We start from the raw sequence: 16,082 nt of genomic DNA on the forward strand, positions 1-16,082 counted from the left end.
TAAAACCATATAATGAGCTGAGAGATGCTAAACTGCACTGTGGCTGAGGGGAACTGCAGCATTTGGAGATCATTCTCCGTGGGTTCTCCATTACAAGCGGACACTTTGGCTCATTTCATTGTGCAAATGTTACAATAAAAATATTGATCAGAGCGGTTTTTGAAATCATATCTTCAAAAACACCAACTGGATGAGACACTTGTGAGTGAACCTGCGTCACTGATAGAATACACATGATCTCGGGCATACTCTGTCTCAGTGGAGAAGCATTATCCTCTGTTTATTTTAGGATTTACACTGAGAACCGATGCCTCGTTGTGACTGTGTGGTGTTAAACTTTACAAGTGAGCATCACATCGTCGTCTCAAAGCTTTACCTTGACGGTGTTGAGAAAGGAAACGTCATGATGTGCTGCTAGTATTTCACCAAACAACCCTGAATAATAAAATACACTTTATCGACAAAATAATAGCGCGGTTGCCCTTAGCTGATCAACATGATTCTGCTGTGATTTATTTTGCTTTCTGGCTCTCTCTCTCATTAACGCAGATGACCGGAGCACTTCTCTGGGGTCAAGCACCCTCTTCCCTCCCTGTGCAGTCCTGCAGCGGTGATAATACCCTGTGACCCTGCAGGAAATTGTTCTCAGACAGAGAGCAGAAGACTTTGCCCCAACATCCCCCATAAATCAGCGTGATCCATCCTTCCCAATTTAAAACCAACTACTGAAGGGAGCACAGGGGAAAACCGTTTAAAAAAACAACTGAAAGTCAATCTGGGATTTGTTATTCAAAAGAAATACAAGTGGACCTGTGGTGAGAGACCGTATCATTGTTTTGTGTTGCATTAAATGACACTTTTGTTGGTTACTGTTGTGTTTTGCTCTTTTTTTTACAGTCCATTAATCGTTGCTTAAAGGCCTTTCCACACCGGGGGCTTTTTTCTATTTCTTTATTTCATTAATTGTTACATTACATAATAATGTAATGTAACAATGTATATTTTCTTCCTGTTGTTTTTGTCATGAATACTTTCACACAGAATGCAAATATAACAGGGAAAAAGCTTCTTTTTTTCAGAACAAGGTCGATTTTTCAGAGCTTTTGCACCGTGAACAAAGGCATCAACCAATCACGCTGTGGAACGGATATATATTCAACATTACGTTCTTACCTTTCACAATAAAAGTCTAAGACATAGATTCTGTAGAACTGTTAACTAAAGGGAACTCATATTCAGTGAGAGCTTTTCTCTCAAAGGAAACTCAATAAAATAGCTTACAGTAGCTTTGGCTACACAACAGTTTAGCTCAGACGGCTTGCCAGACGCTGCTCTGGGTCAAAAGGATCCTGGTAGTTGATGCTCCGTCTGCATAAATCTATTAAAAACTTTTATTGAAAAAGCGTTACAACTGTCGCACATTTGCTGCCTGTACGAATAGTTTTAATGCAAAATATTGACAAGCATTTAAAATGTTTATGTCATTTATTCATCACGCCCCCCCGGCTTGTAAAGACCTTCACATGAAGAAAAATGTAAATTTCCAGGGCACCATGCTTATTACTAGTTCAGGTGATAAAACAGCCACAAACAGGCTATAAAACATGCACGTATGTATCCTGCACTAAGCCCTTTTCCGACCTTCTCCCAGTAAAATCAATACTATTCACAATGCAATAACAACAGAAGAGCTGCTCCATTAACTGACAATGACAGCAGCAGCACAGAACTGCTGAGGAACTGTCTTCACCTGCCATCCATCACCACACCTCCACCTCACACAGCTCTCCCCCACATCCATTATCCCTCATTAAAGAGAGACATAAAAAAAAAGGAAGAGAGATAAAGGTAATTGGCTGAATGTGAGTGATGCATTTTAGCCAGGAAATATGTCTGATAGCAAAAAAAGCAAAGGGGTGATCTGCCCTGTTCAGAGGGCTGCTAGGTTACCGAGTTTATTTGTGAGGCTGTGCAGACGACTCCCGGTAAATGATGAGTGGGCTCTAATCAGAGATGCACAGGGAGATGAATGTAGGCATTCCCTCGCTACACCAAGGTCAGCATCTGATTTATGTTCAAGTTACTGCAGATGAACACGGCAGAGCTAGTGAAACAGCGCCACACCAAACCGAGTAATGACAACGCCATATGCACACAAGGCAATTTCATAATTCGGCCACAGTTACCATAGCGATGGCACCCTTTGTGAGTTAACGAGATTGTGAAGGTCTAACGCTGTCAGAGGGGCAAACGGGAAATGCTGTTGATTTACTAAACATACATAAGAATCTGTGTTTTACGTCTAAGGAGCAACTTTCAGGGACAATAGGGTTCATATTAGACGACAGTATCGGACACGGCTCGGTGTCGTGGTGAAGAGATCGGACGATGAAGGCGAGTTAAAGAACGGAGCCTCATCTGTTAATCTAGGATGAATATATCATGGGTTATATTTCAGCCACAGCTTCTTTCACTAGGCTTTACAAGAATGATCTCTATGTGTTATACAAGTGGTCTTTGTAGGGGTGGACATGTATTTACTTCACTCAGTGATTTTGACTGGTGCTGCTTTTCATTACATGTTTGATTTTGTCTTTTGTTTTTATATATTGTATTCAGTCTCTTTGGAAGAAATCAAAAACAACTATTAAACCCCAGAAGACAGAGGATAACATGAGGCTTCACAGAAGTATCAATCTTAAAGGAAGTAAATAGTTGAAGTGCTTGGATTACAGTAAATACAGAACTGTAGGGAGTTCAAATCCAAACATGGTATAAGGAGCTGAAAAGCTTTCTTTAAGAATCAAAGCAATCAAAGTGGAGAGCAGATATATTATGAGTGAAATGCTTCTTTAAACTGCAGACTAATAATCTAAAAGACTCTGAGTTCTTTGGTTGAAGTGTAGGCTGCCTTAATATTACACATGGGATATATTTACAGATGTGAAAATCAATGTGGGAGCGTGAGAGGAGCCGACAGCCCAACAGCTCTCTTTACTTACTGATGAAAATTACTGCTGAAAGCGGCTGTATTAATCTCCACCGACATCCAATATTAACATGTGCGTCTCTCGAGTCGAATGACTCCTTAAATATAACCAAAACAAATAAAAGTCTACACTGTGTGAGTTAATAGTCTATTAGACTGAAAAACATTCTAGGATCTTCTCAGTAACAGTGTGATATTTAGATTATCTTGCGGATTCAGCTGCTGCTTCCTGAAGAAGAAAATGTTACAGTTTTGTTTTATGAGAGTGAAAAAGTCTCAGTCTCGCCCTCTAAAAAGGGTGCAGGCTGTGACAAACCTTTCACAGATGGAGCTCTGACAAGCTGCGTTGACAGCAGCAGATATGAGGTGTCAGTTAGTGGACTTGTCTGCACCACAGGCTGATGGCAGGACACAGAGACCCCTGTTTAAATGAGCAAACCTGCCTCTGCAACACGGACAAAATTGCAGGTGCCCACTATCTGACCCCCCGTCCCTCATTTGTTAGACACCAGTGCTGAAAAACAGTTAGTACGACTCATAAAAACACTTTAATTGGACACTAGCTGACACATTTTAAAATAGGTGTCGGTTTGCAGAGTTCCCTTCTGGACTCCTTTCATATAAAAGTGAGCAGTGAATGACGCTATCACATGGAGATTAAAATGAGAAAATGCTTCCTCTGAGCTTAGACGGTTGACATGCTATTATGAAAATAGGTTTCATGAAAAGGGGGTTTTCATGATATGTAAATGGGTCAAAGGATACTCCCTTCTTTGCTTGTTTCTTGCATACTTTCCATTCCCGGAAGAGCAGCGGCCACACGTCGAAACAGCTGGAAAGAAAGACACAAAATGAGGGCAGTGAAGCAGTGAACGCCGTCTAAGAACCGGACCTGTTCATTTCATTTAAGGTGAAAATAATATACAGTGATCCAGATAACATCCATTGTGCTTCTTCCTATTTTCCATGCAGCCATTTACTGCTATTCATTTGACCTGGATATTAACTTAGAGTTGTCCATAAACACTATAAATTATCATTATAATAATTATTATTATTATTACTGATTTACAAAGTAACCTAACCAGAGCAAGTGTCAAGTCTCTGATGTTCATTAACAATGTATCATCATTATCAATGAACACAAACAGCTGCAATCTGTTGCAATTCTGTGTTCCTCATGTTGTGAAGATACCATCCTGTAAAATGACTGAATCTACTTTTGATATCCAATTACTTTCTTAGGTGAGCAATCAAAATACTAAAGAAACAGAAACGAGGATGACATAGTAATAGTAATGTTAACAGGATGACCGTTAAAAGAAACCCATAACTTCATGAAAGACGGTGAAATTGATGGTGACACAACATCTCAGTGGACAGCGATGACAAAGCCGTTCAGCGGGAACACTGCAGCCTTTGCAGGCAGAACTGTGACCTTTGTTTTGTAGCCTTCACACCACTCTGTTCCATCCTGCGTTATGCTGTTAAGAGTCCACAGTCGTGAGGTGAAGAATAGCCTCCTCTGTCTCTGAGAGAGCCGCCTGCCAGCAACACCATTCACTGACAGACACAATACAGCTTGCCTTCGTCTCACTGCTTATTAACTTAACAGTCGTTGCTTTCCACCGCAAACATCTGTTCAGACACAACACTGTTGTTGAACCAGGCCATGTTTCCTTATTGTATCTGGAAGCCACACATTTCTCAAAACATTAGATTTACTAATGAAATGTCACTAAATGGAATGAATACATGCACAATTCAGTCTTGGTCAGATGCTGGTAGTCATGATGATGGATTTACACAGTAAGAAATACCGATATACAACTACGAGGAAGGTATTTGTACGAAAAACAACACACTTCTAAAGGTACTTTAAAGGCACTACGAGTAGTGATGCGATTGCGATGGAGTAATATTTTGATGAGTGGGTCACTGTATTCTGAGCGTGAGCTATTAGACGAGGCACACATTCCTGCTGCTAGTTTCATGCAACGCCACTAATTCACAGTTGGTGGCGATAACTCGCCAAGAAACATAGCAATGCGCCAGGAAAGGCAATGAAGAAGAAGAAAATAACTCCAGTAGTTTGTACGACATGTCGATGGACCTTAGGAGACACAGTCAGCATTAAATATGTGGATAGTGGCGGATAGCGTTTTCAGACAGGCGCTCCTGAGGACACTCATGGAGTTGCACTCGTTAGTTCATATGAAAAGTGACTTAATTTGTTAGTTCAAGCCTACTCTCTCTCTCACTTTAGAAAAACACGTTGTGAAATTCATTACTGAAGATAACATATCCAAGCACCAAAGTGAACTCACCTGTTTGACGTTGTAACCCGTCTTGGCGCTGGTCTCTATGAACATGACGCTCAGCTCTTTAGCCCTCTGTTCACCTTCCTCAATTGTGATTTGCCTGTGAAAAAAGAGGGCAATAACAAATAAAATAAACCGTTTACAGACTGTGGACACAAGACAGAGGCAGATTTTCTCACATAAACATTCAACAAAGACAAGCAGGCTCCTTCACATGAAAGGCCACTCTGCAGCGGAAGCTCCCGTTATTCTTGGCTAGTGAGGAGACACCAGACTTAATTAGCTAATGACTGAGAATAATTAATTTCACTGTCCTGCGAGAAATTAATAACAGCCAATTTGCATTACATTTGAATGATTCCGGCAATGACTGTTTGGCTCTCGCTGTGAAACACAGACTGTGTCAGGTGTCCATTAACACAAACAGAGACATCAGTGCAGTCCTGCTGACTCTGCAGCAGCGGGTTCGTTAAGACGACTGGCTTAAATCAACCTGCCTCTGGTCTACTGGGGAAACCATGACGTAACCAGCCTCTCTGTTCCTCTCAACACAAAGGAAACCTTAGCTTTGACTAACCCCTATCTGGCTCTAAAGTCAGTGTAAACAGTCTCACACCGCCGAGTTATTGAACTGAACCTCCTCTCCTGGAATTACTCCTCCTTTGAAGCACAGAAGAAAGATAAATTCAGTCTTTGTGAGATAGAAGTTTCTGTAGGCAGCGAGAGGAGAAAACACCGCACTGGATACATATTTACATAATAACATCACCTGACAGAGTTGCACCAGTGCTGCCGTGGCTATTTCTGGAAGCATGTGTCTCAGTTCCAACTTAAACAACACTGAGGCTTCTTCATCATCAGACAGGCAGTTGGAAAGGAAATCACACAATAGATATGCAATATGTGGCATCCTAGCAACATTCCTGCATGCTGACGGGGCATTTGTTGAGTTTCAGAGCAGCTCTCACCTGAACCACTGGTGATCCATTACTTCCCATGTTCATTATGAACTCAAGCATAACACAAAAATACATTTTGACGGACCAACAGAGTATTACTCAAAAGCTTTTTAGTGTTCCCAAACTCTCCTGCTTCAGTTCAGCAACAGCAGGCAGTAAAAATAAATAAATAAATCCACCGTACACTACCTGCTCTGTACCAAACAACAGACGGACACAGTTAACGACTAGCTGGTGGAAATAGCGGCGCATTTAGACGCAAAAGAACCAGACATTACCCTCAGGAATTAGTGCAGACCGAAACAGACCAGACAGACAAAAACACAACCTCAAATTAATGCTAATGTTGAGTTGGATGTGTAAAAACGACACACTAATGTAGTAGTAGTGCAGCAGCAGTACAGAAGAGCACATCAAGCTCCACGTGGTTGATGCTGCCTGGTGTACGATGCACCAGGTTTCTCTTATCAGGGCTCTGGGGACTCTGCAGCACCTAAACCGTGCATCCTTCAACTCCCCGAGGTGCCGAGCATCGTGAGAGCCTCCGCTACACATGAACAAACCGACAGAGAGAGAGCCCAGCACACAGAGGTGCTCCTTCTCCAGTGATGTTAGGGTTCAATGTGTCAGTGCTGATGAAGTGTAATCACTGACTCATTTTAAGATGTGTTTTAAAGGTAATGAGCTACTGAAAACAATGATGCCACATTATTTACAGTGCTGTCCGATCATGTGACGAATCATTTCACAGCCATTTGATGCACACATACTACTTATTCTTTTTCATTTGATGTATATAGCTGCATTGTCACATCATTATCAGGCTTGACTGTGGGGCACTGAAGTAAGTAAGAAAAAAATAGGAAAAAGTCATTTTATTTTTCTGTCCGGCTCTTACACACAGCAAAAAGGCTGACTTACCTCCGACATGTTAATATGGAGTTTTAACTCCCAGACCTCATTAGGACCGAACTAAATTGCAGTTAACATGAATTACCTAAAATTGAACGGAAAGGGATCGGACTTTTCAGGTCATTGTTTTTCTGGGGCCAATGTTTTAGAAATAATTTTCACACTTATTTCCTTTTATTAATAACACAGCTTAGATAGTTTTAGAAGACCACACGTTATTAAAATGATAAAGTGAAAATTAAAAATTAATTTTCACCATCGCTTATGAACGTTCTATGACCATATTAAAATGAAATTGGAAAGCTAAGAAAGTTTGACAAATCATTTTCAACATTGTAACCTGCTGAACAAATTTGTAAAATCTAAATGCAATATAAACACTGTAAACACTGTAATCTGATTTTCCATTTACTCATGCAATATTTATATCAGAACGAAAAGCAATTGGAAAAAGAAAACTGTATTTCACATTTCATTTTAAAAGAAATACCCTGTTTATGCAATTACAAATCTTGATATTTGATGTAACATGTGAATATTATCCACAGTACAGCGGGGTAAGACTACATTTTCACTGAACACCATTCAAGTATGTAAAAATTAAAAGTGATTATTGCATTTTATTTTTCCACAAATAAGATACATACTGTATGTGGAACATTATGATGCCAATTCATTTCCAACATTACTGTTGTACCCAATGGGTTTCCATATGTTTGACATTATATGCTCTACTAGATTGTGGAAACAGACAGGAAAATATACAATCTTAATACTCAAAAACCAAAGCTTCTGCTTCTGGTCTGTTGTTACAGCAGCCACAAATTAAATTTGTCATCAGATCCAGTGAGATGCATCCTGACGGGTGAGAAACTTTTCTCTGCTTCCCCTTCAGTCAGTTACTGAATCTACGTCTAAGTTAGCCGATGGGAGCTCTTCCTGCAGCTCAAAGTAAATCCTCCACATGTTAATGCTGTAGATGTTATTGTTACTGCATGGACAAATAATTGTGGGCTGCCAAGCCGTCCTCCAATTGGAAGAGTGGTGGTTCGGCTCCTCCAGTCTGCATGCGTTGTGTTCTTGGGCAAGATACTGAACCCCTAAATTGCCCCCAAAGGCTGTGCCAGAGGTGTGTTAATGTGTTTGAATGAGTTAGATTAGATTAGATCCTGATGGGCAGCAGCTCCTCTGCCATCAGTGTAAGAATGTGTGTGAATGTAGACTGAATGTAGTGTAAGCCGCCTCGAGTCGTAAAGACTAGAGAAAGCACTATAGAAATGCAGGTCCAGGTCATAATTCAGAATTAAATAGGTAGATATTAACACATTTTCTTTACTTCTTAAAGGATGTCAGAAATGGGACCTTTACATGAAATGAGGGAGCAACATTTCAACTGGCCGTCTGAGGTGCTTCAGTTTCACATTTTAATGATTATTTTACATCCAAGCAAAAATGTAAGCAAAGATTGTGCACATACAGTACAGTATGCACTATTATTGCATTTTGGCACAGGCACACAATCCATTTTATGGTTCAATTCTCCCTTTATATTCCACTACTGTATTTTTCTGCTTCATGTCATCTCATTTTCACCCTCTTTCACTAAGTATTCCCTTTTCAAATCAATTTATTTTTCCTTCTCAGCTATATTTAACATTGTGTTACATCAGCATTTTCCTCACTACCACTACAGAGTTGTACCATATATATACTGTATGTACACACACACGCCTATACATATAGATAAGAAAAAATCATGTTTCACCAGGGCCTCAGTCACTGAGCTTCTATAAGCCAGCAATCATTTTCTCATTTTAGAGCAATACGAGCAGCTGAATTGCCTAATGTTCCACCATAATTGCTATGACAACACTAAACACAACCAGTTATGCTAATGAGTGTATTCATTTAGATATATCATGTAGCAAACATTAATTCCTCATTCCTATCTTCATATAAGACCGAGGTGGTATTAAATTAAATTCATATGGTAAATTAAGGAGTTATATTGGTCTGAAGAAAATCAGTTTTGTCTCATTAATACACAGATTTATTCAGCAAAACGCTCCGACATCTAATCAAATCATCACCTCAGCAGGGAGTCAGCCTGATGCTTTTATCATGTTTTGTTCTCGAGGTGCTCCACTGAATGTTCCTTCAGACAGACAGACAGACTGTGCACATCATGGTTGCCATGGTGTCAAGACATGAAAGGAAATGCTGACTAAAAAAAGCCCAAAATGTGGTACAAGTACTTCTAGTTTCAGGCAGGTTCATTGGCAACAACATACCTCTTATCTGCCAGATCAGTTTTATTGCCGACAAGCATAATGATGACATCACTTCCTCTCTCTGTTCTCACGTCCTCAATCCATTTTGATGTCTGCTGGAATGAATTAACATCTGTTGGGAAGAAAAGACAAAGCGGAGTCAAATCAAATATGCCGTTTGTACGACTGCGGCAACATTTAAAACGCTGACGCACCTCCTGCTGTGACATTTCATCGGGATTTTTAAACAGTGACACGCTGGGCACTTTTATAACAGCTGTCAGGAAATTATTTGAAATCTGCGCATACAAAATGAATCCACTATGTTGTAGTACATGGTCCTGCTTATTATCAATGCAAGAAGAAGATTCAGTCCCATGTGGATCATATCTTTCAAGTCATTATCTTATAGTATTGGCTGATAAATAATGCTTTATGATGGAATGATACAATAAATGTTAGAGCATGTTTAGTTCTTAATAAATCCTGTTGACCTTGCCACGTCCATTGAGTATGCTGACAGGCAGACTAAGAGTCATATTATATTCTTGGACTGGGAATTTGGTGAGACAGAACCCACATCATTTTCAGCATGGTTTCGGGGGATGGTAACCCATATTTTTACATAAAATCAGGGATAAAAATGTACTTCCTGAGGGCAGTCATATTACATTAAGGGTACTTTGATCATTAATCCTCTCAATATAGGATTACACGATTTTATCGTGGGTCGTGATAAAATAAACAACCACAATAATTAGATCATAATTGGAGTAATGGTGATATTGCCACATTAGTGACCTGAAAAAGCTGTCTAGCTCACTATTGTGGTGGAAAAGCAGAAAAATAGACATTCACACAAAAAATACTGTATTCATTTACTGCTAATGCAAACATTTGCTACTGCTGCATTTTCACATTAAAAGCATTTCACTGATAAAACATGAGTTGACTCTTATTATGAAGTGGTCACAGGAAATGCAATGAGTTTGTCAGAGAGTTTAACACTGACGCCATCATTCATCAAAAATGCATCTACAAAACAAGATGTCGGCATTTTTCGGACAGTGAATCACTTTGAAATATTGCAGGGAGTAACGGGACATGAAGGAGCAGCTGTTAGATGAAGAGTCCACTCCTCCATCTTAGCAAGGTAACAAACGTATTGCATTCTCACTTTAGCAGACTCATGCCACGTGCAGCATAAAATCAGATCACGACTGGTCACAGAATGATGGAAAAAGCCAATCATTGCCTGACTTCATTACTAAAACGACAATAATTAGTTTTACTGCCCCCTGGGACCTGTCGGATTAAACTGCATTTGCTGTTACCATCAGTAAATAAGAGTGACGCCAAATCAACCAGGACTGAAATCTTAACGATTGCCACTTTTCGAGAAGAAGGAGGGATGTTAATGCTATGAGTCTCATCTCGATCCACTTTGCTGGTGTGAATTATCAAGGAGATATTTGATACACTTGCAACCTCAACTTGGATTCTGCTGTTCAGGGAAATCCATCAGTCAGACATGTTACAGTATTAGAGACAGCCAAGGTTTTGGCCAAGGCTCTGTAGAGTGACAGAGATGAAGGCTGTGTTGACAGCAAACCAGTAAGAAACAGATAAAGTACGGTCACAGATGAATACGTGCAGGCATAACAGAAAAAGCATTTGGACAACGTGAATAATGATATTCACAGATGAGATCAGAGACACTGACTTGTAATGTCGTAGACCACCACGGCCACAGTGGAGTCCCGTATATAGCTGGGAATGAGGCTCCTGAAGCGCTCTTGTCCTGCTGTGTCCCAGAGCTGCAACCTCACCTGGGGTTCAGAGAGAGACAGCTGAGGAGGCTGAGATTATTCAGATAGTCTGAGAGCCTGAACATAGTCGGCTCCCTCCGCACACACACACACACACACACACACACACACACACACCGCACAACACACACACGACACACAACACAACGCAATAATAGAACAAGCAGATATGTGTCTGAAGGTGCTCAGCACAAGACTAACACTCATCATTTATATGAGTGGACTCTTCTTGATGAAACATCCAAGGTCGTGATGTTGTTTGAGAGATTCCACAAGATAAGCAGACGTGCAGACAGATTGCATTTATCTACACACCACAAGCGAGACGCGTCGTGCAGTTCGTCTGTGCTGCTAAGTATCGTTTCACCTCATGCATTATTGTGGTGATGAGCAGTTCAACAGGATGTTTCTCTCTAAAAGGAGGAGTTATTGCACCACTGACACATTACAGACATTTAACATCTTTGTCATAGCATTAGAAAGCTGTAAATTAGCTTCTTACCGTTCGATCTTCCAAGTACATGGTTTTCGACAGGAAGTCAATTCCAATTGTGGCCTAGTTTGGGGAAAGAAGATATCCCTGGATCAAGATAATTGTAAATACATTGAAGAGCAAAGAGAACAGTATTTACTGAGCAACTGAATGATGCAAGTTCCAGATGCAAAGTTGAGAAAAGAGGAGGACGGATTACTGCAAGATCCAGGGTTCATTACAGTCCCGATCACATCCGTTACACAAAGACCAAATTAATTATTTTAGGTGGTTTCATTCTATTTTAGTTAAACAAGCAGAAAGTAAGCTAGCCTTTTATATCATGTCATGGGGCCTCATTCAACGAACCATTCTAAGGAAGAATGTTCTTCCTAAACCCCAATTACGCAGTTTAAATGAAGATTCTGGCATTCACCAATGTTTTCTTATGTGGGATTTGTTCTTAGGTAAGAACAAATTCTACGCACACTCAAGTGAAACATCGCCATGAAACGTGGCGAACCATTTCCCCTTCAGCCACCACAACAACAGGTTATTCCGCCCTGTTGTTGCTGTCACTGAATAAGTACTAGCATCCTATGCATCTTGTTTTATTGTTATTTTAGATCCAGTACTGATACTACAGAATATAACAGCGTCTTTGCTATTCACTTCCTGCAGCAGTCGGCTTCATCCACTTGAGAAATACTGACGTTTTGTTACGTTTGGAGTCTGGTTGTCTTTAGATTTACGTCATTCTTTAGTTTCTTCTCAACTTTTCTTCTCAAGTTCTGTAAGCGATTTCTGTGTGTGCACACGGCCCTGCAGTCTCATGCCCATTACATATAATGACTAACAACTGGCAGACGCTTTCAATTTACGATCATAACAATCCAGTTTCTGACATTTCTGCTGTTTAAGAACACTTCATGAATCCGACTTTCTTACGAACAAATTTAAGAAAAATCTTAAGAAGATGCTGAATGAGACCTAATGTTAGAAGTTGACTACATTATTAGAACAATATTTATTAGAACAATATAAACATTGAGGCTCCCTCATGTGGCTCAAAGGTTTACTGCAGATAAAAATGACCCACCTGTGGGTCCCGACCCAGTCTTTGGGAATGATTGGGCTACAGTTTGTCAGCTATTATTGTGCAAATATTCCACTTCAATAATCTGAATAACTGTATAATTTCAATACGTTTTATACACTCAAATGCACAGCTTAAAATCACGACTTGTATAATCTCACATTATCCATTTATAATAGCAATCTAATCATTCCCTTATTGAGGCACGAGGCAGATGGCGCCGCATGTTCCCTCTTCAAGGGATGTTTACTTTCCACAGCCAAACCAACAGATTAATGCTTTGCTGCTTGCCATGATATCATCAGGTGCGCTGGCATGAACAGATCGAAACCTAATCAAATCAGTGTAAAACTACAGATCTGGGTTTGTGTAACTGAATGCTTTGATGCTAGGGCCGGTTAGTTTTGGACATTTGACAATACATGTTGGGAGCTTTCCTAATATTCTTTATGACTGTTTGCAACTTGATGCATTGTGCAAGAGTTTGGAATGATATTTGTAATATCAGCTGGTTAAGGCAGCTGTGGCTTAAGAGACTTGCATGTGGTACATCCAGATGTTTGATGTCCCAGTGTACGTGTGATGGGACGAGGGTGTAAAGGGCTCAACAGTAGTGGGTGTACTACAGACCCGGGATTACGCAGCGCTCCCCAGCTGCCTGTTTAAAGCTTGTGTGACCCTGGCCTGGCCAGCTGGTACTGCAGATAGCTGGTAGGCTGACAGGGAACCAGCTGTCTGTGTGGTTTCCTGCTCCTATTTAACAGTCAACTTTATTTTGATAAATTTGTACTAAGATACATTCTGATACATCAGTACCCCTCTGTGATTAAGCAGGTGGGTGGACCGGTTGTGGCAGTCTTTGACAGAACTGGGCATCAGCAGCTTCGTCACGCACTCGTTTCCTTGGCGATGCTGGCTATAACAGTGGCCTAACTCAGAGGGTCTGGCATGAAGACGGGATGTCATTTATACTCTTTCCTTATACTCGTCGAAAGATCGAGCATGCTAGGCTGAAAATAAACAGCCTCAAAGAATTCAAATGTTAATGTACTATAGCAGTAAACAAAATAAAAATACTTCTTTTGGCTGTATCAGCCCCAAAACAGACAGGTGGATTACATGCACTTCCAAATTAAATCCCCTATTTATTCTGGCAGAGTGTGCTTGAAAAGTATTTAACAACTTCCGTAACAGACTGAAAAATAATACATCACTGGGTGCTAGAGATAAAAGCACTAATTTGGTTAAACTGACTCACCACAACAGCTCATAAAAATAACTTTCAACTTAAAGGATGTTTTTCAAATTTGGCTCCCCGGAGAAAACACTGAAAGTAGCTGATTTGGAATGACATTATGTGACACAATCGCTTCCTTGAACGATGTTAAAAGCATCCAGATGTGGCAGGAGTTTTTCCTGGGGGATGGTACAGGTGCTGAAGGCTCTTTCTGGCCCCAGTTTTAAATATAGAAGCAGCTATACACGAACGGATTAGATCACCAGAAATTATTAATATTCCTTTTAAATATTTAACCACTGCACAGTGTTAGACGACAGACCATGGGGCTCTGGCCCACTCTGCCAGGGACAAGGGCAAGACAACTATTCACTCACATTATATTTTGGCTTTAAGATACTTGACTGAAGACATTATTTTCTTAGTCTTAGAGAACAAACTGCACAGAAGATGATGAGAAAACATGTAGAATCCAAGTAACAAGACTATCATGGGATCAGTGTGAATGAACTGTTTCGTACCATGTGAGCTGATCAAAACTAGCATGTGTGTTGGTGTGACTATAAAAAATATTAATTAATTTTCTGGTTAAATCTTAACTCCATTACCAGGAACAAACTGGATGTGCAAATATGTGTTTATGTGAATCTATGGATTTCCTACAGTTTCCACATATGCCACATAAATACAAGGAATGACAGAATACATGAGCATAATCAATTAACTGATACATGGGTTTGTTGCGACTATTTTGATCATCGATAAATCGTTTCAGTCAAAAGGCAGTGATTTGATGCTTTTTGTTGTCAAATATTATTGTTAAATGAAAAGTTTTAGGTTTAAACTGTCAGCTGCTCTGGCTTATTAAAATGGGCATCTTTCACTATTTATGGACAAAATGATATAACCTCAAAAATTTTAAAATTGCAAATGAAAATAATCGTTTGGTAAGACATTTAGAAAAGATTCACAGATATTAGGCATTTGTGACTATCAAAACTGCTAGAGACCAATCCTGAAACCGGATCAGGTAATGGTAGCGGGGTAAGTGTTGCAGTGGGTTTGTATGCACTCAAACATGATGACTCAGCTGGTACTCTAAGGCAATGAAGATGGAAATCACAGCTGCATAATGTGAGACCATTTCTGACAAACACTACAGCACTCAACCAGATGGAAACGGAGACACAGGTAACATTACTGGACACAAGGGGAAGTGTACGAAGCCCTGCTCCACTTTTTGGCCACAACATTATCTCTCATTGTACTGTATAAATTGTATTAAGCTACATTCAGGCAGCAAATGTAAATTACAATCATTTTTTCCAGTCGCTTTGTGTGGGAGGATCTTCTCCTCAGCGATCGCATTTTCCATTTATCTGTGAACTGCAATCGGTTATAGGTCTTGGAAAGGACAGGTGGCAACCTCCAGTTCTGAAAACATAGATATGCCATTAACTTCAATTCTCTTTGCTGGCCATCAGGGGGCGACTCCTCTGGTTCCAAAAGAAGTCTAATTGCATGGAAGTCTATGAGAAAACGACACTTCACTTGATTTATTATTTCAGTAAACATTGTAAACATGAGTTTATGGTCTCAATCTCTAGTTTCAAGTCTTAGTCAATACAGCATGATGTTCATTTAGTAAATTATGGTCCATTTAGAGTCAAATAGACCAGAAAGCAGGTTATGCTTTAGGGCGGGGCTACCTTGTGATTGATAGGTCACGCTACACGCCGCTACCTCTGTGTTGCTCGGGTCGCTTCAGCGCTACCAATCAATAAGCTACTAAGATGACTTTAACACTTAGCTGTAAAGTTGACCTTGAATTATCAAGCTAACGTTTACAGCTTCACACCAGAATCCAGATAGATCCGGATCCAGTAAGGTTGCTGCTCAGGGGGTCATTCTGCTGCTTGTGTTTCTCAGATCGCTACTCCACAGGCCAAATATGGTCTCTTATTAGGTTAAAATCTAAGATGAATGAAATCACAATA

The 16,082-nt window shown here is 40.1% G+C and overlaps 1 protein-coding gene across 2 annotated transcripts in view; it reads right to left on the reverse strand.

The window, feature by feature from the left end:
- Window positions 1–16,082, reverse strand: part of rab6ba (RAB6B, member RAS oncogene family a) — a 49,238-nt gene that overhangs the window by 4,382 nt on the left and 28,774 nt on the right. Inside the window, exons 3-7 of one of the 2 annotated variants that reach the window (XM_084012343.1) lie at window positions 11,783–11,836; window positions 11,175–11,301; window positions 9,473–9,584; window positions 5,317–5,410; window positions 3,755–3,821 (exon numbers count right to left, since the gene is read on the reverse strand). In XM_084012343.1, coding sequence (XP_083868469.1) covers window positions 3,755–3,821; window positions 5,317–5,410; window positions 9,473–9,584; window positions 11,175–11,301; window positions 11,783–11,836 — 454 coding nt within the window. The remainder of the gene's footprint in view (window positions 1–3,754; window positions 3,822–5,316; window positions 5,411–9,472; window positions 9,585–11,174; window positions 11,302–11,782; window positions 11,837–16,082) is intronic. The other variant, XM_084012342.1, reaches the window with a different exon arrangement.

Source organism: Eutrigla gurnardus (genome assembly GCF_963514095.1).
Source record: "Eutrigla gurnardus genome assembly, chromosome: 6".
In the NCBI taxonomy this organism is placed as follows: domain Eukaryota; kingdom Metazoa; phylum Chordata; class Actinopteri; order Perciformes; family Triglidae; genus Eutrigla; species Eutrigla gurnardus.